This window comes from Lathyrus oleraceus, chromosome 7 (assembly GCF_024323335.1).
Source record: "Lathyrus oleraceus cultivar Zhongwan6 chromosome 7, CAAS_Psat_ZW6_1.0, whole genome shotgun sequence".
Lineage (NCBI taxonomy): Eukaryota > Viridiplantae > Streptophyta > Magnoliopsida > Fabales > Fabaceae > Lathyrus > Lathyrus oleraceus.
Genome location: NC_066585.1, coordinates 272,167,018 through 272,191,027, shown reverse-complemented (window position 1 = coordinate 272,191,027; position 24,010 = coordinate 272,167,018). Strand labels below are relative to the sequence as shown.

The 24,010-nt window shown below is 37.1% G+C and overlaps 1 protein-coding gene across 1 annotated transcript; it reads right to left on the bottom strand.

The window, feature by feature from the left end:
• Window positions 1–3,536: 3,536 nt before the first annotated feature.
• LOC127107405 (lignin-forming anionic peroxidase) lies at window positions 3,537–4,905 on the bottom strand. The gene is made up of 3 exons (XM_051044680.1): window positions 4,516–4,905; window positions 4,272–4,437; window positions 3,537–4,194 (listed from the first exon to the last, which is right to left on the bottom strand). Exons 1-3 carry the CDS (start codon window positions 4,903–4,905, stop codon window positions 3,797–3,799), a joined length of 954 nt encoding a protein of 317 aa, XP_050900637.1. The 3' UTR covers window positions 3,537–3,796.
• Between the last annotated feature and the right edge of the window lie 19,105 nt (window positions 4,906–24,010).

The following is a 24,010-nucleotide window of genomic DNA, read 5'->3' as shown; positions in this document are numbered from 1 at the left end:
TTCATTTTGCTACATGATTTTGTTTGTCTCTATTATACATTTCAGGTTGGTTTTAATACATTTTCCCCTCATATTTGTGCCATTCACATTCTTGAATCATTTAGTCATTCTCATCATTTCTTGAGTTGTTTCATTCATAATAATTTTGAGTGTATCTTCCTATGCTTAACTTTCTTATTTGTTTTCGAAAATTCTTCTTTTCTTGTCTTATAGTATTTTCTATTTAAACTCTATTGTTGAAAGCCTTTGTAGATTTGTTGCATTATATTTGAAGTCTTGATTGCCATTCTTACTTGGGTTCCTTTTTAAGAACTTGAAAAATGGACTTTGATTGGGAAAATTTAAGATGACAAATCTTTTAGAAGTCATAAATCAAGTGAAAAGACAATTGAAAAATCCAAGAGTGTGGACACATAGTTGACTGAAAATGTCCCTTTTAAACATGGGATTTTCCCACAATCGGCCAAAAAATCATTTTAAAAAAAAAAGAGCTTTTGCACATTATCAATTCAAAAACAGTCTACCAACAATCATCAATTTTACACAGACTCAACTGAATAACTTTATCTAGAGTTTTTACACAGACTCAACTCAAGAACGTTAACTAGAGCTTTTAACAGGTTCAACTCAATAAAATTCAATTATCTCTTAACATGCTATGCTTGTAACCTTTAAAATTATTACAAAGAAGACACAAGAGACTATGCTCTTGAATAACACTTTCATCACAACAATTCTCAAATGGAACTTTTTACTCTTTTTTCGCTAAGACAACTCTAATGAAAAAAGAGTGACAAAAGAAGGCTTCTAATTAGAAAGAAGGCTTATATTTCGCTAAAAAAGAAAATAATCCATGGTCATTCTTAATGAATTAATCGATTAAACCTATGTATTAATCAATTAATCAAGTTAAAATAAGAAAATTTGATTTTCTAAATCAGTTAATCGATTATCATCCTCTTTAATCGATTAGGATGCATTACACTTTCATTCTAATTGATTAAATGACCTCTTAACTTAGACATTGTATAATACATTTTTAATTGATTAAGCAAGCTTCTAATCAATTAAGTGCTTTCCTTAGGTGGTTTTAAGAGATTTTATCATAAGAGAAGAGGTTTAAAGACACATTTATCTCTGTGTACGCGCATTGCTTTAATACCTCAAATTTTACTCATATTCCTTAACAATTAAATTGATTATAACTAGAGAAAACTATGCGCATGACAAGAAAATATTTCACACTTTCAACTTTGAGATCAAAATTCAAGCTTTTACATAAGAGTGTTAGCAAATCCAACATCTATATCACTTGCGTTATATACTATGCCACAAAACGTAAAGCATTGAACTTGTTCTGTTGTGGGGTAACTTAAGTTAAAATCAAATTGATCAATATTAATATTTCTTATACATGGATGTTTGCAAATTAACCATTTTTATAAATAAAAAAATTTCATATTTGAAACATTGACTCTTTAGAAGATCTCAATTTGAGACTAATAACTAACTCTCATTTGTTTTATAGAGCAAGATTTCATATTTTCAACTTTGAGATCAAAATGTCAAGACTTCAAACTTTCACATAAGAGTGTTAGCAAATCCAACATCTATATCACTTACGTTATATACTATGCCACGAAATGTAAAGCATTGTACTTGTTCTGTTGTGGGCTAACTTAAGTTAAAATTAAATTGATCAATATTAATATTTCTTATACATAGATGTTTGCAAATTAATCATTCAGATAAATATAAAAATTGCATATTTGAAGCAATGACTCTTTAGAACATCTCTCAATATATGTAGAGTTTCTCCATTTAGATTCATTGATCATATGGGATATGAAAATCCTTTTGATCATTAATTCTCTAGAGTAAATTAACCTTCAATGATATTTTTGTCATGTCGTTTGGACGACTCAATCTTTAAACTTAGGCGTGCAATTTTTTTTAAAAAAAGTTCTCTCTCTTTTGATTTAAATTATTTTAACACACCACTTATAACCTTCTAAGGCATTTTCCTGATTTTTTTACAAAATATTGTAATTTTAAAATATTGTGTTATTGAGATTCCAAGTTGAGAGTAATAACAATGAATACTCATTTGATTCATAAAGGAAATATGAAAATTAAGTGAAATGAACATTTAGAAATACATTCGTAAATAATAAAATTATAACAACAGATAATCAGTTAACACTTTACAATTGATTATAGAAGAACAAAAATAAATAAAATAATTAATTTAATTATAAAATATTGAAACGAATGATTTAATGAATAGCAATTGATTGTTTGTGATCAAGAAAGAATGTGAAGAATTAGTTGGCAGCACTGCAGATACGTCTAATGACTCCGGCGGATCCGGTTAATGGTTGAATATCTCCCATGTTTATCATAGCAGTTGCAAAATCAGACTTGAAAACCGTAGGATTTTGGCTGTATTGAGAAACGATAAATGAAGAACATGGGGATCTATATATGATGTCTAGAACCATTGTGAATCATCTCTTGATTGATCTCCTTGCATTGAGTGTCTTAAACCCTAGATATGAGCTTGATGAGGAATTGGTGGACACACACTACCTACAAACACAACAAACTATACATTTTTGGTATTTTGGTTAGTTAATAATGAAAAACAAAGTATGATACAATCAAATTGTGCTTGGTGATCTCTCCCAATGCAAACCCAATGAATGAGGAGGAAGGAGGATGCCAAGGTGTGATCCCAAAACTAATGCACATGATGAGATAGCATGAGGGATCTTAGGGTCAAAATTGGGGTCTTACCCCAACACTTCCTTTGCTGCAGAGAGCAGTGAAAAATAAAAAGATGGATGAGGAACTTAAAGATGACAATAAACATTCCACTTCTTGATGTTATTAAGCAGGTTCCCAAATATGTAAAATTTCTGAAAGAGTTGTGCACACACAAAGGATATTAAAGGAAAATGAAAGAGTGAACATGAGACAAAACGTTTCAACTTTCATTCCACCTATGCATTTATTTGTAAAAGCCAAAATGGGCCAGAATGTTTTGTCTCTCACTCAGACCATGCCCTAAAAGTGAAAAGATTCAGGAAACTTTTCTATTCCACGAACTATTGGGGATACCAAGTTTGAAAATTGCATATTAGATTTAGTTGGTACTGACAAAGGTTTAATCGAGTGTAAAATATCTAAGCTCTGAAAAACACTCCATTTATGCACATAAAAAGCATCCATGTAAATCATACAAAGAACAAGATTTGAGACTAATAACAAATTCTCATTTGTTTTATAGAGCAAGATTTCACACTTTCAACTTTGAAATCAAAATTCAAGCTTTCACATAAGAGTGTTAGCAAATCCAACATCTGTATCACTTGCGTTATATACTATGTCACGAAATGTAAAGCATTGAACTTGTTCTGTTTTGGGCTAACTTAAGTTAAAATCAAATTGATCAATATTAATTTTTCTTATACATAGATGTTTGCAAATTAATCATTCTGATAAATATAAAAATTGCATATTTGAAACAATGACTCTTTAGAACATCTCTCAATATATGTTGAGTTTCTCCATTTAGACCCATTCATCATATGAGATATGAAAATCCTTTTGATCATCTAGAAATACATTTGTATATAATAAAATTATAACAAAAGATAATCATTTAACACTTTACAATTGATTACACAAGAACAAAAATAAATAAAATAATTAATTTAATTATAAAATATTGAAACAGACCATTTAATGAATATCAATGGATTGTTTGTGATAAAGAAAGAAAGAATGTGTAGAATTAGTTGGCAGCACTGCAGATACGTCTAATGATTCCGGCGGATCCTGTTAATGGTTGAATATCTCCCATGTTTATCATAGAAGCTGCAAAATCAGATTTAAAAGCGGTAGGATTTTGGCTGTATTGAGAAACGATAGAATCCGTAGATCCACCGCTGAAAAGAACTTGGTCTGATTGTAGAAGACCCTTCTTTTGAATTAAATTCTTAAAGTAGTTGTTGTCAAAAGAATTTGGTGTGACCAAGTCGAGTGCTGCCAACTTCTGATTGTTTGAAGTGGAACTGGAAGATGGACAACCACGTTGGCGAGTGGTAGCGAATCCAGCATCTATGTCACTTGCATTGTTGTATATCCTATCACGAAATGTAAAGCATTGAGCTTGTCCGATTGTGTGGGCACCTAAGTTAGTTAAAATGAAATTGATTAATATAAGCAAATATGAAAATATGGATGTTTGAAACTAGTAATAAATTTACCAGATAGAGCAACCATGTCTTTGGCAGTGAGACCTTTAATAGTAAATTTAGATATAAGAGTTTGAAGATCGTCGGTAAAGAATGGAAGGTCCGTATTGGCCAAACTTTTGCTTGCCGTAGTAGAATCTCTTCTTCCAAGTTTCACTGTCCATGATGGACCACCTACCTGTAATTGTAAATATGAAATTATTAATATATAGTCATGAAATTATTAATAAGCATGCAATGCAAATTGTAAACTTACAGCGAATGATGCATCACGTGCGGCTACAGCTACTATGTCTGCACAAGACACAACTCCGGGACATACTTTCTCTACCTGTGATTTTGCATTATCAATGACTTGAAATCCTCTTGCTGAGTTAAGATTTGGAAGTGCAGTCTTTTCGCTCTCGATTGTGGTACTGTCATCTAGCAAAATGGATGCATCACAGCCCTGCACAAAGCAGTCATGAAAATGAAGGCGAATGAGAGATGCAGCCATGCGACGCTCTTTAGAGACAGCTGTACGAATGGCAGTTCTAATGGTGGTTAGTGCATCGGGGCATGTAGTGTCGTAAAATGTAGAAGACAACTGTGCATCACATATTGTGACTAGCAGCACCAATATTGTAACAACAATTCTATAAGCCATGTAAGTGTTGATTGATGATTGAATTTCAGAAAATAATATATGAATGTTAGCAAGATGATTATGAAATGATCGATCATGCATATATATATATATATATAGTGTGTGTAATAGAAACTGCGAGAGAATGTTTCATGGTCACTCATGTCCGCTACCTTCAACGCGTTGCACTGCAAAGGTTTGCTAATTCGCTCCTCAACCTTTTCCATATTCACAATTCTGACCAATTCTCCCTTGGTTGGTTGGTTGACAAATAGTATTGTTTCTTGCCACTTCATCATCTCTACGTACATACTTTTCAATATAGCACCTTGAGACAAAATTGATTTTATCGACAACCATACTTTCACATATAGCACCTTGAGACAAAATTGATTTTTTAGAGACTATATTAAATACTCATTTTATTAAATCTGATGATAAGTCAAACAAGTTAAAATCTAAGATTGGTATAATTTCTAACAATTTATGAGAAAGTCTTCGGTTGACAGTTTCTCACAATGACAACCCAAATATTATTATTGTTTTCTTATTATTATGGGTAAAAATTCGTTAAAGATAGACAAGTTTCTTGTAATTTAAATATCCTTTCTATCTCAATTTGTTTATAAGTGAGCATCATAGGTTCTAAATGAGTTTGTCAACGAATTTTCCAAAGACAACGATTTTGAATTCAATAAAAATGTGTCGAACCATTGAACGGTGAGGCATTAATGCGGTATCGAAGTCTTCAGAAGTTTAATTCCCAGGTGGTTTGATACCGTGTTGTTAATCGTTGGCTGAATCGGACGCGGTCAGATGTAACTCTCGTCTCAGATCATATGTGGATTCCGAAGTTGACAAGAAGGTTTGGAAACTCATTTATAAGTTGGGAGTTTCAGGAGCGGATAATAGAGATGGATGCGAGAGATAGAAAAGGCAAGTGCTTGAGGAAGAAGACTATATCGGATGTCCAATGAATTGATTCACATTCAATATAAGATGAGGTGGTAACAAGGTGAACTGACGTAGAATTACTAACATAATGTAGAAAGGTAACACTGATTTTTGTTTTTTCCACGAAACAAAATTACATATTTTCAATGATTTGTTAGCTGCTTCTTTTTGGGGTAAAAATTGTGTTGAGTCGTATGCTAATGAAGCTAACGGAGCGGAAGGTGGATTGGTTATCCTATGGAAGAAGGGTCTTTTAAGGAAAATTTACTTCATATCCATGCAGTTACACCAACACCCCTATATATTTTTAAAAATACCAAATTTACCCTTGTTTGTTTTTAACCAATTTACCATTTCACTTTTAACCGTTCAATTGAGACTTTCGAAAATTACACTATTCACCCTCATACCGGAACTCATTGGAAAAGATTTCCGGTATGTTTTTTTCCAAACCGGAAGACTTCATTAAAGACATTTAGTTTATTGCATAACGTGTTCCGGAAGACTTACTTGAAGAGTTCCAGTTCAGTTTTGAAAAAACAACGTTTCAGAACACTTATCATATGTGTTACGGTTAATAAAGTCACATACACTTAAAGTCTTTCACAAAGACTTCCGGTATGTTATTTGTATGATCTGGAACTCTTCCTTGCAGACTTCCGGTTTACATTTTTAAAATTTTTTTGACTTTTTTTAAATATTTTTTATTGTACATGTATGTAAATTCTTTCCCAAATATGTGTAGGTACTTCTGATGCTTTTTTAACCACTCAAAGATTTGAAACAGACACTGAAACAGACACTGAAAAAGGTTCAAATCCATAATAAAGTAACTATGATCATCACTCGTTCAGATACTGAAACAGACAAGAGAGAGAGAGAAGTAACAAATTAATATTTGGTTGTGATAAAGGTGGGAAGTACAAGGATACTGATAGTGGAACCCAAAATGCGTCCAAAAAATACGGATGCCCATTTAAAATCAGGCCGACTCCGGCGAAAAATGAGTCTGGTTGGAAGATTGATGTAAAATATTGGGTCCATAATCATAGTTTACCTGATAGATTAGAAGGTCATTCCTTTGTTGGTAGGTTGACCACAAATGAGAAGCATCATATCGTTGATTTGACAAAGAGACATGTACCACCTAGACACATATTGCTTGCAAGACCGAGATCTAGAGAATGTCACTCGGATTACGCAAATATACAAGCATAAGAGTATGATAGAAAAAGAGATAAGAGGTCCTAGAAGTGATATACATCATTTGTTTAAGCTTATTAAGGATGCAGACTGTGTCAATCCGTGCATGACTTTCTTTTCTTTGACAAGTTCACAATCACCAAATGTCTCCATTTATTGCACTGGTTTTGTTAACCAAAATCATTGGGTTCAGGTACATATTTTATTTTAAATGACTTACTATTTTAATTATTTAACTTAGTTCACTTTATTAAATATATGTTATAATTATTGTTATCAGGTAAACATGAAAGAGGGGTTTTCGTTGCCACCGGTCACATTAGATTGGAAGAAGTTTCGTTGTCCAGCAGCAACGACTTGGATGTTAGGATTTGCAAAACGTCTACAACATTGGAAATTACTTAGGCCTATATTAGCATGAATCTGTAATCAAAACATGAATATTATATTATAAATATTATATTATGAATATTATGTCAGTTTTAATACATTCAGTTCTAAAAGTTAATACATAAATCAATGTGAACAAGAAATATGCAAAGCTTCAAATAAATCAACAAACTACAGATCTTCCTCTTCGGCATTAACTTGTCTCAAATAACGATGAATCAATGTAGAAACACGAGCCCAATTAGGACCAGGTGGTCCTGCTTCGTAAACATGAACTGTCACCTGTGTTGGTCCATCATGATGGGGCGGGACCAAACGAGGATGCGAAACACAATAATACCACTATAGGTATCCATCTTCTATATCAGATGGAGTGGTGGTCAATGTTATTGGACGGATCACAGCAACAACGCTTTGATGGTAACCAATCCAATCAACATCAATATCATTAGTCATCATACAATCAGGAGGTGGGGATGGAACATACTGTCTGTACCCGGACTAACGTATACATCTGTCAGGAAAGTATGGAACAACTGTGTCACCCCACTTCAAACACCCCCTGTACAGACATAACTCATCAAATTGACTTCATTCTCTATGATCCTCAAATGGACGCCATATGATGTCGATAGGTGTCAGCTCGTCCAAAATAGTTCACAAGTCATCCACCTTCAGGACTCCTTGCTTATATGATCATCTCATCCCTCGAGGAAGACCATAATTATCAACTGATTTCTAATTCTCTCCTCTTTTTCCACAAGTTGGAAAGTACTCGTGAATCCAGCACTGTTACAATATAAAAATATAATAAACAAAATAAATGAAATTAACATACTTTATAAAATTAATTAACACATAATAAACAAAATTAAATTAAATACATGTAGGAGAGTAGGATATCCACTGAGCTTCTTGCAACTGAACATGGACATATCTCCAAAGGTAACCAATGCAGTTGCTCCCCAACTGTATCCCGGACATCTATCTAAGTTCGTAATCAGTAAGAGATATCGTGCCTCGACAAGTGTAAAAGTCTTGTCGGCAAAAATTATGGAACCCACCAACATCAACAAATATGCTCTAGTCGCATATGTCCATATAGAAGCAGCTTTATGATGTACGAATAAATCGTATAACAACTCCACATTATAATAAGAACTCATGCAACTACGAACATGTCTCTGTGCCTCACTCTGTGACACTCCTAAGTAGTCAACAACAAGTTCAACAACAACTTCTTCAGTGACATCTTGAGGACTCCATAACACACCCCTGATGGGCAAGTGAAGCAGACAAGAGACGTCATCCAAAGTAATGCTCATCTCACCAAACGACATGTGAAATGAAGACGTCTCTAGATTCCATCTCTCCACAAATGCGGATATAAAGTTTGTGTCTATCTTCGTTAAACTAGTTCTTTGGAGTGAATATAACCCAGACCTAGAAACCCAACTGTCCATCTGTTGTGGAAGAGCTAGTGGAAGCCTCGATGTCAACTTAAGTCCGTGTCCAACAACCTTCAAATCTTTCTTCGGACCTATCTCCTGAAAACAATTAAAACACATGTTATAAAACACAATATAAAATATTCAAATATTACTCAATTAAAGCACATTTTTCCGATTAATGTTCAAAATCGTAAGTCTTGTACTAAGAGTTCTAGTATGTTGTTTGTGAACCGGAAGACTTACTCTATGAGTTCCGATTTACAATGGTAAAAATGTTGTTCTGAAAGTCTTGAAGCGAAAATGAAGTAAAAACCAATTTTTTTCAGAAATATAACCTATTTATGGGGTATGAGGTAAAATTTTCGTCTTTTAAACATGAAGTTTAGCTTCAGGGGCGAGGGGTTTGTTGGAGTCAATGTAGATTGTAAAGGTCAGAACTACTTCTTTCGAATGTGTATTCTCCTTGTAATATATAAGGGAATGTCATAACTTATTTAATTTAATTTTTATTATTCTTTTATAATCCACATGGATTTTATTTTATTTTATTTTTAATTTTAAAAAAAATATTAATTTCTTTTTTAATTTTTTTCATTTATATTTTGTGAATGATGAATTTCCTCTCACACTCACACCATTCCCCACACCTTTTTCCTTCTTCTTCCTCCATGAAATTCACCAATACATAATCCTAATAATCTCCATGATAAACTTTGTTCGGGGCACCGTTGAGAGTGTCGACTTTTGGTTATCCGTGTGTTGTTTTTAGTTGGATGACGATTCTTTTCGTGAAGCAACTTAAAGTGAACGAGGGTATTGCGTAATTAAATAAATTGATTTTTTAGAAAATTTATTAAATACTCATTTTATAAAATGTGATGATCAGTTAAACAAGTTAAAATCGAAGATTGTTATATCTTATTCGTCAGTCTTAGGCTGATTTATATAGTGAAGATACAATTATTACAATTGATTTTCTCCTTAATGGAGAATTAAGAAAAATAAAAGTAGTATTAAAGGCAATAATAAAATCGGAAATAATATATTTTCCAACACCCCCCTCAAGTTGGTGCATAGATATCTATCATGCCTAACTTGTCTATCAAATATTCAAAAGTAGGTCTTGCCAAACTTTTTATCAGGATATCTGCAGTTTTCTAACTTGAAATCACGAAGGGTAGACATATGATTCCCACATCTAACTTCTCCTTTATGAAATGTCGATCAATATCGATATGCTTTGTTCTGTCATGTTGAACTGGATTATGAGCTATGCTAATAACATCTTTACTATTAGAGTATAATTTCAATGGAAGCTCAATTTTCATCTTAAATTCTTCTAGGACTCTAAGGATCCATAATCCTTCACAAATACCTTGATACATATCTCTAAACTCGACCTCTGCACTACTCCTTGCTACAACTCCTTGTTTCTTGCTCCTCCATGTCACAAGATTACCCCAAACATATGCATAATATTCAGAGATTGATCTTTTATCTGTGACTGAACCTTCCCAATCGACATCGGTGAAGATAGACACATTTCTTTCACTAGTCTTAAAAAATAAACCCTTTCCATGATTTCCTTTCAAATATCTCAGTATCCTATAGACTGCCTCAAGATGTTCCTCGAAAGGAGAATGCATAAATTGACTCACTACACTAACTGAGAAAGCAATATCAGGTTGCATGTGTGATAAATAGATCAGTTTCCGAACCAGACTTTGATATCTCCCAGTATCAACAGAAACATTACCTTCTCCCCAAAGTTTAGCATTAGGATCCATAGGGGTATCTGCAGGACGACATCCACTCATTCATGTTTCTTTCAACAAGTTTAGAATGTATTTCTGCTGTGAAACCACAATACCATCTTTGACCGAGCAACCTCCATACCTAGAAAATGTCTCATGAATCCCAAGTCCTTGATTTCAAAGTCTACTACCAATTTCTCTTTTAAGCTTGCCATGTCCACTGTATCGTCTCTGTAGCGGTGTATTCGTCGCTATATGATTTATCGATTAAACCATAAGCAAAGCATACCATGATTTTCGAGTCGCCACCGCACTTTTATTTATCCAAAGGACTGGCTAAAAAGCGAACAAAAGCCTAAGAAGTTTTACACGTAGAAAACTAATAAAAGATCAGAGAGTCTGGGTAAGGGGTAAATTACGCAATGGGAAGGTGTTAGGCACCCACTACGTCCTAGGTACTCCTAGGGAGCCCTTTTCACACTTGTTGTACTAAATTGTTATTTGTTATGACATAAGTATTGTGCAAACATGATTGGGATGATGAGAAAAGAATATACAATTTTATTATTGGGTTTGAACGGATGAACCCGCTGCCTACGTACCTTCCATCAAAGGTAAGGATCAAAACGCCGTAGTTCGGCTAAAAGATTTCCAAAAGGTTGGTGGATTCAATTTTAAACAATAGCACTGAGGCTTTTCATTATCAATGGGAGAAAACTCGACCAAGACCAACATCCACCATGTGAGGATAGCTTCGACGCACTAGAGGGGTTAACCCTGTTTTCAGTACGGAAGTCTTACTGTCGACTCACTAAGGATAGGCAAGATTTACATCAACCACAATGATAATTGAAACCTATGGCTAATGTGAAAAGATTAACAATGGACAGAGCCAAAACAAGTGAATGAGTGAAGTTAATTGATTGTGATTATGAAATGAGTCAAAGTATGATTAAGATTGATTCAAAAGAAGTATTATGAAATGGAGTTTGAAAAAGTCAAGGACTTGGGGTCCAGGTTTTTGGTTTGAAAATATGAAGATGTTTGCACAATACTTATGTCAAATTTGAAAGTCAAGAGTGTGAAAAGTCTAGGACATAATGAATGATGAATGGATGAGGATGGGATTGTAAAACTTCTTAGAGGTTCACTTCTTGAAATCATATGGCAGATGATTCAAGTGTGTCCTTTGGAATAGCAATGGATAATAATAAACAAACAAGAAAGAAAGGCGGATATCGGATGCCAATCACTGGGCTTATACCAATCTCCTAAAACAGAACGGGATATCAGAGGCCACTCTATGGACTTACACTAATCTCCACAGGCAAAGAAATAAAAAGGCGGATACCGGATACCAATAAATGGATTTACACCAGTCTCCTAAAACGGAACAGGATATCAGAAGCCACTCAATGGTCTTACACTAATCTCCTAAAACAAAAAGAAACTTGGATACCGGATGCCAATCTGTCTGGGCTTACACCAATATCCAACATATGATCATAGGAAAGCAAATGCCAACTTGCAGGGACTTACAATTGCATCCTCACATAAACAAACAAAAGCAAAACATGGATGTTAGATGCCAATCTGTCTGGGCTTACTCTCACATACGCAGTATGATCCTAGGAAACAAATGCCAACTTGCAGGGACTTACAGTTGTATCCTCACATACAATCAAACAATGCAACATGATCACAGGAGAGCAAATGCCAACTTGCAGGGACTTACAATTGCTTCCTCACAATCAAACAAACAAAACAGAGGCTATGAGTGACCAATGAGGTCTTACACTCTATCCTTCCATATCATAGGAGCAAATGGCCAAAAGAGATGGACTTACAATTGTCCTCAATGGGCAAACAACAATGATAGCATCACAAAAGCAAATGAGATGATCATGCATTAATGGCAATTGATGATGATAAATGCATAGCCTACAGGCAAACAAGTGCATATGAAGCAATCAATCAATCAATGAATAGCAAACAACACACTCTATAGCCAAACAATGGGGGGGCTCACACGAGAGGGTTTGACTTTGAAAGTCCACTGTAATAGGTGAAGGTCGCTCTTAACCTTGCCATTGAGAGGCTAAGGTGAAGCAGATGAATAGTAGATGAGGGGTGTGCCTCATTGCTTCTATCTCAGGTCAGAGAGAGCATCAAATAATAGAAAGTGGGGGAGTTCAGAAAGATGGAACTCTTTCCCCTTTATTGACTCGATTAGATCTTGGGTTTTTATCTCAATGCTTCAACCATATAATGGGAGCAAAGAGAGGACACACTGAATAGTGGGGGATAGATTGCTTATCCCTACCTTCCACCAATTGCCTTACTTGAAGGACTTTTCCTGCTTGGGACAATTTTAAACACGCACAGGCATTGCCTCTTAAGGAGGACTTCAGACAGTTTGCCCGGTCAAATAACAGACCGGGTCTCCAGACTACATGAAGAAGAAGTAATTATACCTCAAAGCAAATGCTAAATAGCAAAGCAAGCAACTAAAGTACCTGAAAAAGTCAAACTTATTAGTAAACAAATCAACAGTTCAAACCAAAAGAAATGGATAAACAACAGTCAACCATAAACAGAGGTGCCAAGGCACAAAGCCAAACTTATATGAGTCACACCTACAAAACAAGGGTTAGCACAATATATATAATCCAACTCAATCAAATTTGAATGATCTTTGAGGCATTGGTGCTTAACCTGAAACAATAGCTCAATGGTAAGCTCAAAAGACCACTAGGACTAGCCTAGGGTCAAAGATGAAAGAAAAAAGTCAAACAGCAAAGAAAGGTCAACCCAATTCATGTTCAAACATTTAAGAAGCTATCTCAATTGGATTCACATTCAAATCATGCATTATTATCATTTCATGAACATAGGAAGGCAATGCATGGCAAGGGAAGCATACAAATAGGTCAACAGCCAGACTTCATTCAAAAGTCAACCCAAACAATCTCAAAAATTATCAAATAAATCACATTCCATCCTAACATCTAGCATGGCAAGCATGTCAAATTTCATTGCATTTGGATGAGAGGAAGGCAGTCAATTAAAATCAAGAAGTCAACATAATTTCAAGCATGCATAATGAAGGTCAACAAACATGAGTCAACTTCAAAAAATCATATCAAATTGAAAACAGATGAGAAATGAATGAGATTAACACCAATGCAAATCTCAAGATGTCTAGTTATCACATATGAAATTTCATGGTCATACAATAAGATTTGAGAATTTCACAAAGGATTTGGCAATGTGTAGCACAAAAAGTCAACAAATGACTAAGCATGGAAGGAAGTTTTCAAATAAATGGAAAACAGCATCATTAATTCCAAGGAAATTCATACACAAACTAGACATGTGATAGATCATTCATGCAAAATTTCAAGTGATTTGGAGGCCAGGAAGTATATGAACAAAAATCAAGAAGATGCACATCATTGGTGTGACACAAATTGTCACACCCTAGTTCACAAAATCATAACTAGCAAACCATAAATGATAAATGCACAATCTTTATATGGAAATGAAGGTGAGCATGTCTAGTTTTACCACAAAAAATTTCAGGGGCAATGGATATGTCATGACAATTTCACAAAAGAAATGGCACAATGCATCATTTATACATACATGTTAGGAAACCAATTATCAATTAAAATCCAGCCAATGAAAAATTAATTAAAAATCATAATCAAATACTAGACATCCATGTGAAGATGATGGAAAAATTTTCATGATTTTTGGATTAAAATTGAAAGAGAAATGAATTGTTGAAGTTTGATGAATGATTGGATGAAACATGAAACACATAGCATGGTATGGAGTCAACACAAAGTCAGCGCATGGCAATTTTGTAATAAGGCGCGTCACTAACTGAAACGCACAGCTTTGGCAAACAAAATGAAATGTTCTCATTGGCTGTTGCCAATGGAACAGTAACTCGGCCAATGAGTTCAAAGTTTCTGGATTTTTAAAACCCTAGGGTTTATGCAGCATGGCTTTCAACATTGTGTCATTACCAACATCAAAACAACACTCAAATAAACAGCACGGCATTCTGGCAAACAGCATCATGTAACTTTAAGCAACAGGGAAACCAACATGATGGGGAAAGAAATCTGGAAACTAGGGATTATGAACAGTCATGAACTTCATCATCAATGTTCATCATTAAACAACAACTTTCAAACAGAACCACTCACACAGCAGGGCAATTAAGAATGTTCTTCATGCAAACACATCATAAACAACAAACCAAAACAGACAATGAGAAATTTTCTGGGCAGCTTAAGGTTTCAAAAACAACAGCAAGCATTCATCATTCAACTTCATCATCATGTAATCATCATAAACAAACATCAAGCAAACAGCATGGTAGTAACAATGTTCTTCATGACATAAACAACAAAACAACACAAGCAGGAAAATTTCTGGGCAGGATTTCCTAAACTGCAGCAAGCATTCATCAATATCATGCATTCGACCAAGAACAAAAATCCCAGGAACAACAATCAAGCATGGCAATACACTCATTAAACATTGTACATCATAAATCCATTAGCCATTTTCATCAAAACACACAAACAAACAAGATTCGAGCAAAAACACACATGAGCATTAAACTTTAGATCAGCATATCTTAATGAATATTGGACCATTTTTAACCATCTGAAGCTCATTGAAATCAGCACAAAACAAGCTATCTAAAACATATCATAGCATAGAGAATGAAGAGATCGAGATTTTTACTTGGTTATGAAGAAATGGAGGAAGCAGTGGTGTTTTGAGGTTGTTGTGCTGAAACAGGTGGCTCTTATGCTTGGCAATGCGGAATGCTTGAAGAAAACCAGCTCACACTTGCTTGAAACTCCCAAATCTCGATTTCACCATTGTTGTGACTTGAAGAAAACAGGGCAGGAAGATACAGTTACAGCAAGGGTTTGATAGTTCAAATGAGCTCACAAGGATGGCTAAAGCATGAGAGAAGCAAGAGCTGATCGAGGCCTTTGGAGATTTTGAGCAGAAAATGCTAAAACAAGGTGAATGCAGTTTTTAGGGTGAGTGAGCCATGGCTTTTTTCTGCTGTCAAATGGCTGCTTCTGTTGGTTCCTTTTTTTCTGCCAGGCTTGGTTTGTTGTGTTTTTGACAGAAAAAGTGAGATGCAGATAGCAGGGTGAGGTAGTTTTAGGATGAGTGATCAATGGTTTGCTATGTGGCTGTCATGTTTGAAGCCATTGTGTTTTGGACAGGGAAGGTCAAATGCAAAAGAGCAGGGTCAGGGTTGGGAGAGTACTGTTATGCAGTTTTAGAAACTGCTGCTAATGCCATGCCAAAAAGTGAGGAAGACATGGTGTTAAGCCAAAACCAGGTTCGGTTCCTCAGGGGTTTTTTGACAGAAAGAATTGGAAAATGCCAAGCCATCTATGGGTGTGTTGGTTGCAGCTAGTTCATTTTCATGACAGGAAGTGGTGAGGAAAATGGTACTTGGTATTGTGCCATCCTTGTCTCTTGACAGCTTTTTTACAGAAAATTGCCAAAGTAAGTGAATGACCTTTTGAATGAATGATGTGTGCAGGGTGTTTTCACTGCTTGGGCCAAAATGGTTTGTGGCTTGTGTGGTTCCCTAATTCTTCATGACAGGAAATAAGGTTTTTGAAATCTTTATTGGAAGTTGCAAGTGTCAAAAGCAAGGTAGATGATTTTCTGCTGCAGTGTTATGTTGGTTTGTGGCAGCTTGTTTTTTGAATGGATGCCAGGCCTTTTTGTTTCTTTTCTCCATTTTCAACAAAGTTGGAATCTGCAGGATGTATAGTGTGATGACAGAAAAAAAAAAATAGGAAATGCAAGTAAGGGTTTTGGTTGGAAAAAATGAGTGAAGGTTCTTTGTGGTATGCTGCTTTGACAGTTTTTCTTCCCATCTTGGCCAAATGCTAGAAAAATGTTTATATCAAAAAGTCAAACATTGGTCAAACTTGCATTTAAATGAGAAAAGTCAAAATATGCCATCTTGATTGGTGAAGTTTTGGCTCATGAAATTTATATTTTTGGAAAGAGGGGATCAAATGTGACTTGTAGGAAAAAACCCCACCAAAATTGGCCAAACGGTTTGGGAGATATGGCCTTTTGAAGTTCAAGATTTTCTGAAATCGATTCGATCATAACTTGCCAACCACACATGGGAATTGAGAGTTCTTGGACTTTTTGGAAATGGGAGAACAAGATCTTCAACTTTCATGTTGGGCAAAAATTCATTTGAGGCTTGTATCAAAATGTAGGTTTGAGGATCAAGACTTTCCATTTATGGCAGGTTTCAGTTACAGGCCCAGTTTCCATTTTGGGAAATTTTTGATCTGGCTCCAAATTCTTCCATGATGGTGTTTGACATGATATATGATGACTATTTGGACATGAATGAACTCTCACAAACCAATTCCAATCATCAAATCACTGATTAAATGGACAGTTGACCAACAGTTGACTTTTAGGGTTTCTGACTGATTGTGCATTGACTGATGACTTCCAAACCCTAATTCCTTGAGAACTTGACTTCAAATGATGTCCCAAGTTGTATGGACTCTTGATTATTGATCATGGTGCCCAAATTCCACAAGAATGGCCACCATCCACTGCTTTGACTGACAGTTGACTGTCTTTGACCTAGTTGCTGATAATTGCTTCAACTACAAGCAACAAGGTTAGACTGACAATATTTTTGTACTTTTTGGATGATAAACATATGAAAAGCAATAATATACAAATGCAAAACATGCTTGGTGATCAAGAACCACACACACAAGGCAACCTACCCACTAGGAGGGAAGCAAAGGCATGCAATGATCCTTGAGGCTATGATATGAGATAATATGGGCCATGAGGGATCTTAGGGCCAAAATTGGGGTCTTACAGATGCCCCTATTTAAGGTCATGCTAGCCGGAGAAGTGAAGTTTAGAAATCTTCATCTCGACGCGGTAGAATGGGCTTAAATAACAGTAATGAGACAAATTTTGGTCCCTAAGAGACCTCATGATGCAAATGTATGTATGCAAAAGACACAAATTCTGTGGGGAATATGGTTAACACAGAAGAAAAGACGATCCTATCGGAATAATACACTCGCCAGGAACAGAGACTCTGACAAGACTTTAGTTGGGGATAAACAACACTGACACAGCGTGAACAAGACACGACTCTGATTAGAAGATAACAGAAAACAGACTGTAGGCCTCACTGGGGAGTGAAGGACTCACACTGGGAAAAGAAATCCAAAGGAAAATAAATCCATTGGAGAGACACAAGCTGACTCCTGGGGAGAAGCAACGGGAAAACTTCACTGAGGAAGCACCAAAGAATGAGGTGTTACCGGTATGAGGGTAACAAAAAATCAGGAAGGAACACCAAGGATACCGGGTTGTAGGTATGTAACAGGTGACCGACCAAAGACGTGAATTGGTGTGTGTTCCAAAACACTCATCATCCTGAAGAGAGCGAAAGCAAACTTGTTTATAGGATGGATATTTGATTCTGTAAAGAATGCAAATCTTACTCAGTTGGGGAAACAAACAAAGTGTTCGACAAGAGAGTGCATGAGATATATTATCTATAGCCGTCAAAACATAGATAATGTACTCGCATGGAAAGTTATCCTGAACCGGGTTGTAGGTTGTTCGTAGGATAAAATCCGAAATCGTGAATTGGTTTGTGTTCCAAAACACTCATCATCCTGAAGAAAGCTAGAACAGCAGACTTGTTTATAGGATGGACATTCGAATCCACAACGGGAAAACGAATCTGACTCTGTGGAGAAAACAATCAAAAGATTGACTCGAGAGTGAACGAGATATAATATCCATTACCGTCAGAACGTGGATAATATACTCACAAAGGAAGATTATCCTGAACCGGGTCGTAGGTTGTTTGTAGGATAAAATCCGAAATCGTGAATTGGTTTTGTGTTCCAAGACACTCATCACCCTGAAGAAAGCTAGAACAGCAGACTTGTTTATAGGATGGATATTCGATTCCACAACGGGAAAACGAATCTTACTCGACTGGGGAAGATCAACAAAGGATTCCGACCAAAGAGCGCATGAGACATATTATTCATAGCCGTCAAAACGTGAATAATAACCTCGCATGGAAGATTATCCTTAACCGGGTTGTAGGTTGTTTATAGGATAAAAATCCGAAAAGAAAGGCATCAGGATACCAGAATAGGTATATAATGATGACCAATCAAAAGGAGCAACAGACATTACCGACAAAAGGGTAAATGAAAGGCGATCTGCTGAGGATTCACTGGTGAAAACCAATGATCCAGGGAACACAATCACTGACACAAGGTGAAAGGACCCACTGGGGATAAAATTGCTAGCATACGGCAATTATCCACAAAAGACTTGCGAGGGATATAAGTGTTGATCTGAGCAACTTATCCAAGCAAAGGGAAAAATCAACATCAAGAACTAGATGAAGATAACCACAAGGGAAATCGTCATCGGTTGAGATGAACAACAAAGTTAACTCTGCAAGTGGAGAAAACAGGGTTTATGACTACCGGTTTGTAAGTAGAAAAACCGCAAAGATAGGACTTACGACTGCTGGTTCGTAGGCAGAGGGCCAAAAAGGGTGGAGATGACCACAAAATTAGGGTTTACATCTACCGAATACGGGATAGAAGACCAACAACCCCCACGTGGGGATAGAACGAATCACAAATCCGCACGGGAAACCAAAATAGGGTTTATAACAAACCACAAACTGCTGGAGAGCAGGAAAATAGGATTTACAACTACCGACTGTTAGGTAGAAAACCAAAACTCTGGCTGGAGAATAAAAGGTGTATAACCACAAATTCTGTCAAGAAAGCCAGGAAAAGTAGGACTTATAACCACAGGTATGAGGGTAGCGGCCCAAAATTACTCCGCTGGGGAACAACCCACTGGGAAGCACAAGACATTTGACAAATAGCCAATTCGGGAATAATCCGAAAAGACAGACTGAATCAAGACACGTCCTAATGAGGATGTAACTCAAATAGGAACATCTATCCCAATATATGTGTTGGGAGGAAACAGAAGAAACCGTCATCCACGAGGATATATCTCAATGGGGAACTGCAGAAGGAAAGGCAACATTTTCTGCTTATGGGGCTGACTCTATATGGAGAGATTTTAAACACCCGACATCTGCTTGGGGAGATCTATAAAGAGATCTATATCACCCGTGCAGGAGAACACGACAAGCAAAAGATATATGGCAAGAAATGCAACATGAATATCTGAATGTTTATGAATATGCATGAATATGCGTGATTTATGTTTGATGAATGCTGACAAAACAGACAACTCCAACACAAACAGGTTCAGGAATCAAAACGTCCGGTATTATACTTCCAGGGGAACAACCAGCTGGAGAGCCAATCTGCGGAGATCTTCATGCTGTAAAGCAAAGATCTGCGGGTACTGCTGAAGAAGCAGAGGATCAGAGATATCAGGAAACAACCCAATCAGGGTACAGAAAGTCACAATGGGCAAAGCAGTCACCAAGACGAATCTGTAGGGGAACAAGAGAAGTCCCAAAGTATCTGCAGGGGATCTCAGTGTCAACTGAGAAACAAAAGGATGCATTGCACAAGCATGAACTGTTGTAGAAGCAACTCCACATAACTCCGCTGGGGAACAACCCACTGAGGGAGAGTGATATCATCCAAATAGAATCTAACTGCATAAGCAACTCTACTGGGGAAAAACTGTCGGCTACTCTCTTGGGGAACAACCCACTGAGGGAGGACAGATCAAACAAGTATATTCTGCAACGAACCACTCTACTTGGGAAAGAATACGCATAGCAAACTGATCACAACAAGTAGATTCTGCAATATAAGCCACTCTACTGGGGATCACAAACAGTCAGGAAATTAATCCGTTCTCTGGATGGTAGAGCCATCATCCGACCATACCGGGGATTGAAGGAGTACTCAACAGGCGAAATTGCCATAACAAATACTCTGCAGACTATGCTGAGGAAAAAGATGGTTGAAAACACTGGGATGTCGACCCAATCAACCGCTGAATAGGAAAATAAATCCTACTCTGCTGAAGAGAACAAACTCTGATGGAGAGATAGCAACAATTCCGCAGACGACTTCGCCGGGGAAAAGGTAAAGTACCGGGTATCAAACCGCCGGCTTACCGAGTCTTCAAAAGAAAGCGATCGTGCTGAGGAAACAACTCCGCTGGCAACTGCGTTGGGAAGAGTGATAACAACTCTGCTCGCGAATCCGATGGGGATATCAATAACAGCTCTACTCATGACTGCCGAGGAGACAAATAAAGTCTGGGGCATACGACCCACTGGAGAAAGTGACGGGGCACCAAGATGACAAACCATCAACCGCCGAAACTCACAAGGAAACACCCATGCTGGGAAAACTGCTGCTGGAGAAAACGAAGTCTTCAACAACACTCTGCTTGCGACTATACTGGGGGAACAACCCCAACAACAACTCTATTTGAGGAACAACCCCAACAAAGATCTGAAGAAAGAAGATACCACCAAACCAGGAATATGAACCAATGTCCTACCTGTTGGAAATCATGCCACCCTCGGGAGAGCACTGAGATATTCTTGAGTATCCTTTCAATCTTGTGAATGTTCACTTTGTTTAAAACAATTTTTTTGAAAAATTTTGGTTTGTTTAAAACAATGATATTTTATCAATTTAAAACATGCAAAACATTTGTTGAATTGAAACAAATAGGAGTGCAAATAATTGGATAAAAAACTCAAATTGATTTGATAGAATGGTAGTCTGCAAATGGCAAGACTCCATAGATCTGTACAAATTTGAAATCAGTGATATATATTGGAAGAGGGCTACATTGAACATAATGATCCTTTCTCTACCAATTTGAATCTCGATGTATTCGAAGCTTCGGTTGACGGCGAATCGAGAATCTTCTGATGAAATGACGACTGATGAACCAGAAAGTCTTGTCAGGATGCAGTTACTTGCCAAATCCCTAATTTTTGCCTAGATTGCCCCAGGGTGAGGTACTCAATCTAGCGGGATGCAAATATTCTCTCTTTTTTCATGTCTCTAATTTTTGCCTGGATTACCCTTGCGGGTTCTCCACCGAGACGCTTATTTTTGCCTAAGCCGCCCTTTCGGGTTTTCAACTTAGCGAGCTATTCTGTTTTTTCATTTGCATATACTTTTCTTTTTTAGGCAAAGTATCTCTTGACTGCATCTGAATTCACAGGACGAGTGAAATCCTCCCCATCCATTGTTGTAAGCATTAAAGCACCGCCTGAAAAGGCTCTCTTAACAACATATGGACCCTCGTAGTTTGGAGTCCACTTGCCCCTGGAATCGGGCGCGAAAGACAAAACTTTCTTGAGCACGAGGTCACCTTCTCGGAACACACGAGGCTTGACCTTCTTATCGAATGCTTTCTTCATTCTCTGCTGATATAACTGACCATGACACATGGCAGTTAATCGCTTCTCTTCGATGAAATTCAACTGGTCATAACGACTCTGAATCCATTCAGCATCAGGCAACTTGGCTTCCATCAAGACTCGCATTGATGGGATCTCCACCTCTACTGGGAGAACGGCTTCCATGCCATAAACAAGAGAAAAAGGGGTTGCCCCTGTTGAAGTGCGTACAGACGTACGGTATCCATGCAAAGCAAATGGCAGCATCTCATGCCAATCTTTGTACGTGACAGTCATCTTCTGGATGATCCTCTTGATATTCTTGTTAGCAGCTTCAACAGCCCCATTCATCTTAGGTCTGTAAGGAGAGGAGTTATGGTGTGCAATCTTGAATTCAGCGCACAACTCATCCATCATCTTATTGTTCAGATTGGATCCATTATCAGTAATGATCCTCTCTGGCACACCATAACGGCAAATCAGCTGGTTCTTGATAAACTTCACAACCACCTGTCTGGTTACATTCGCGTATGAAGCGGCTTCAACCCATTTGGTGAAGTAATCAATCGCTACGAGAATAAACCGATGCCCGTTGGATGCTTTCGGCTCAATCATGCCGATCATGTCGATTCCCCACATAGAGAAAGGCCATGGTGATGAAATCACATTCAGGAGTGTCGGGGGAATATGAATCTTATCCGCATAAATCTGACACTTGTGACATTTCTTCACATACTTGCAACAGTCAGACTCCATTGTCAGCCAATAATAGCCCGCTCTCAACATTTTCTTAGCCATGGCATGTCCATTGGAATGAGTACCAAATGAACCCTCATGGACCTCAGTCATCAATAGGTTTGCTTCGTGTCTATCCACGCATCTGAGCAAAACCATATCGAAATTCCTCTTATACAGCACTTCACCACTGAGGTAGAAACTGCCTGACAACCTTCTCAAAGTTTTCCTATCCTTCACAGATGCCCCAGGCGGGTAGACCTGGTTTTGGAGGAAATTTTTGATATCAAAATACCAAGGCTTGTCATCTTTCACTTCTTCGATTGCAAATATGTGAGCTGGTCTGTCCAAGCGCATCACAGTAATATTGGGGACATCGTTCCACCGTCTGACCACTATCATGGAAGCAAGCGTTGCAAGAGCATCCGCCATCCGATTATCCTCTCGAGGAATGTGATAAAATTCAACTTCTGTAAAGAATGTTGAAATTCTCCTTGCGTAATCTCTGTACGGAATGAGACTTGGCTGGTTCGTCTCCCATTCACCCTTGATCTGATTGATAACTAGGGCCGAATCACCATAGACATCAAGATACTTGATTCTCAAATCAATGCATTCTTCAAGTCCCATTATACAGGCTTCATACTCCGCCATGTTGTTCGTGCATTTGAAAGTTAGCCTTGCTGTAAACGGAATGTGTGAACCTTGAGGAGTGATAATCACTGCCCCAATTCCATTTCCATATTGATTAACAGCGCCATCAAACACCATCGTCCATCTGGAACCAGGTTCTGGACCTTCATCAAGTGTAGGCTCATCGCAATCTTTCATCTTCAAATACAGAATTTCCTCGTCAGGGAAGTCATACTGAACAGACTGATGATCTTCAATCGGCTGGTGCGCTAGATGGTCAGCCAAGATACTACCTTTGATAGCTTTCTGAGCTCGATACTCAATATCATACTCAGACAACAACATCTGCCAACGGGCAATCCTCCCAGTTAAAGCAGGCTTCTCGAAGATATACTTAATTGGGTCCATTCTGGATATCAACCAAGTTGTATGATTTATCATGTACTGGCGCAAACGCTTAGCAGCCCAAGCTAAAGCACAACACGTCTTCTCAAGTGTAGAGTATCGAGACTCACAATCAGTAAACTTCTTACTGAGGTAGTATATAGCAA

Bases quoted from the DNA above. Each gene is read 5' to 3' on its own strand.
- LOC127107405 (XM_051044680.1), bottom strand. From the start codon at position 4,905: ATGGCTTATAGAATTGTTGTTACAATATTGGTGCTGCTAGTCACAATA. The intron at 4,438-4,515 runs GTAAGTTTACAA...TTACAATTACAG, and splicing joins CACGTGATGCATCATTCGCT to GTAGGTGGTCCATCATGGAC. The intron at 4,195-4,271 runs GTAAATTTATTA...TAACTAACTTAG, and splicing joins AGACATGGTTGCTCTATCTG to GTGCCCACACAATCGGACAA.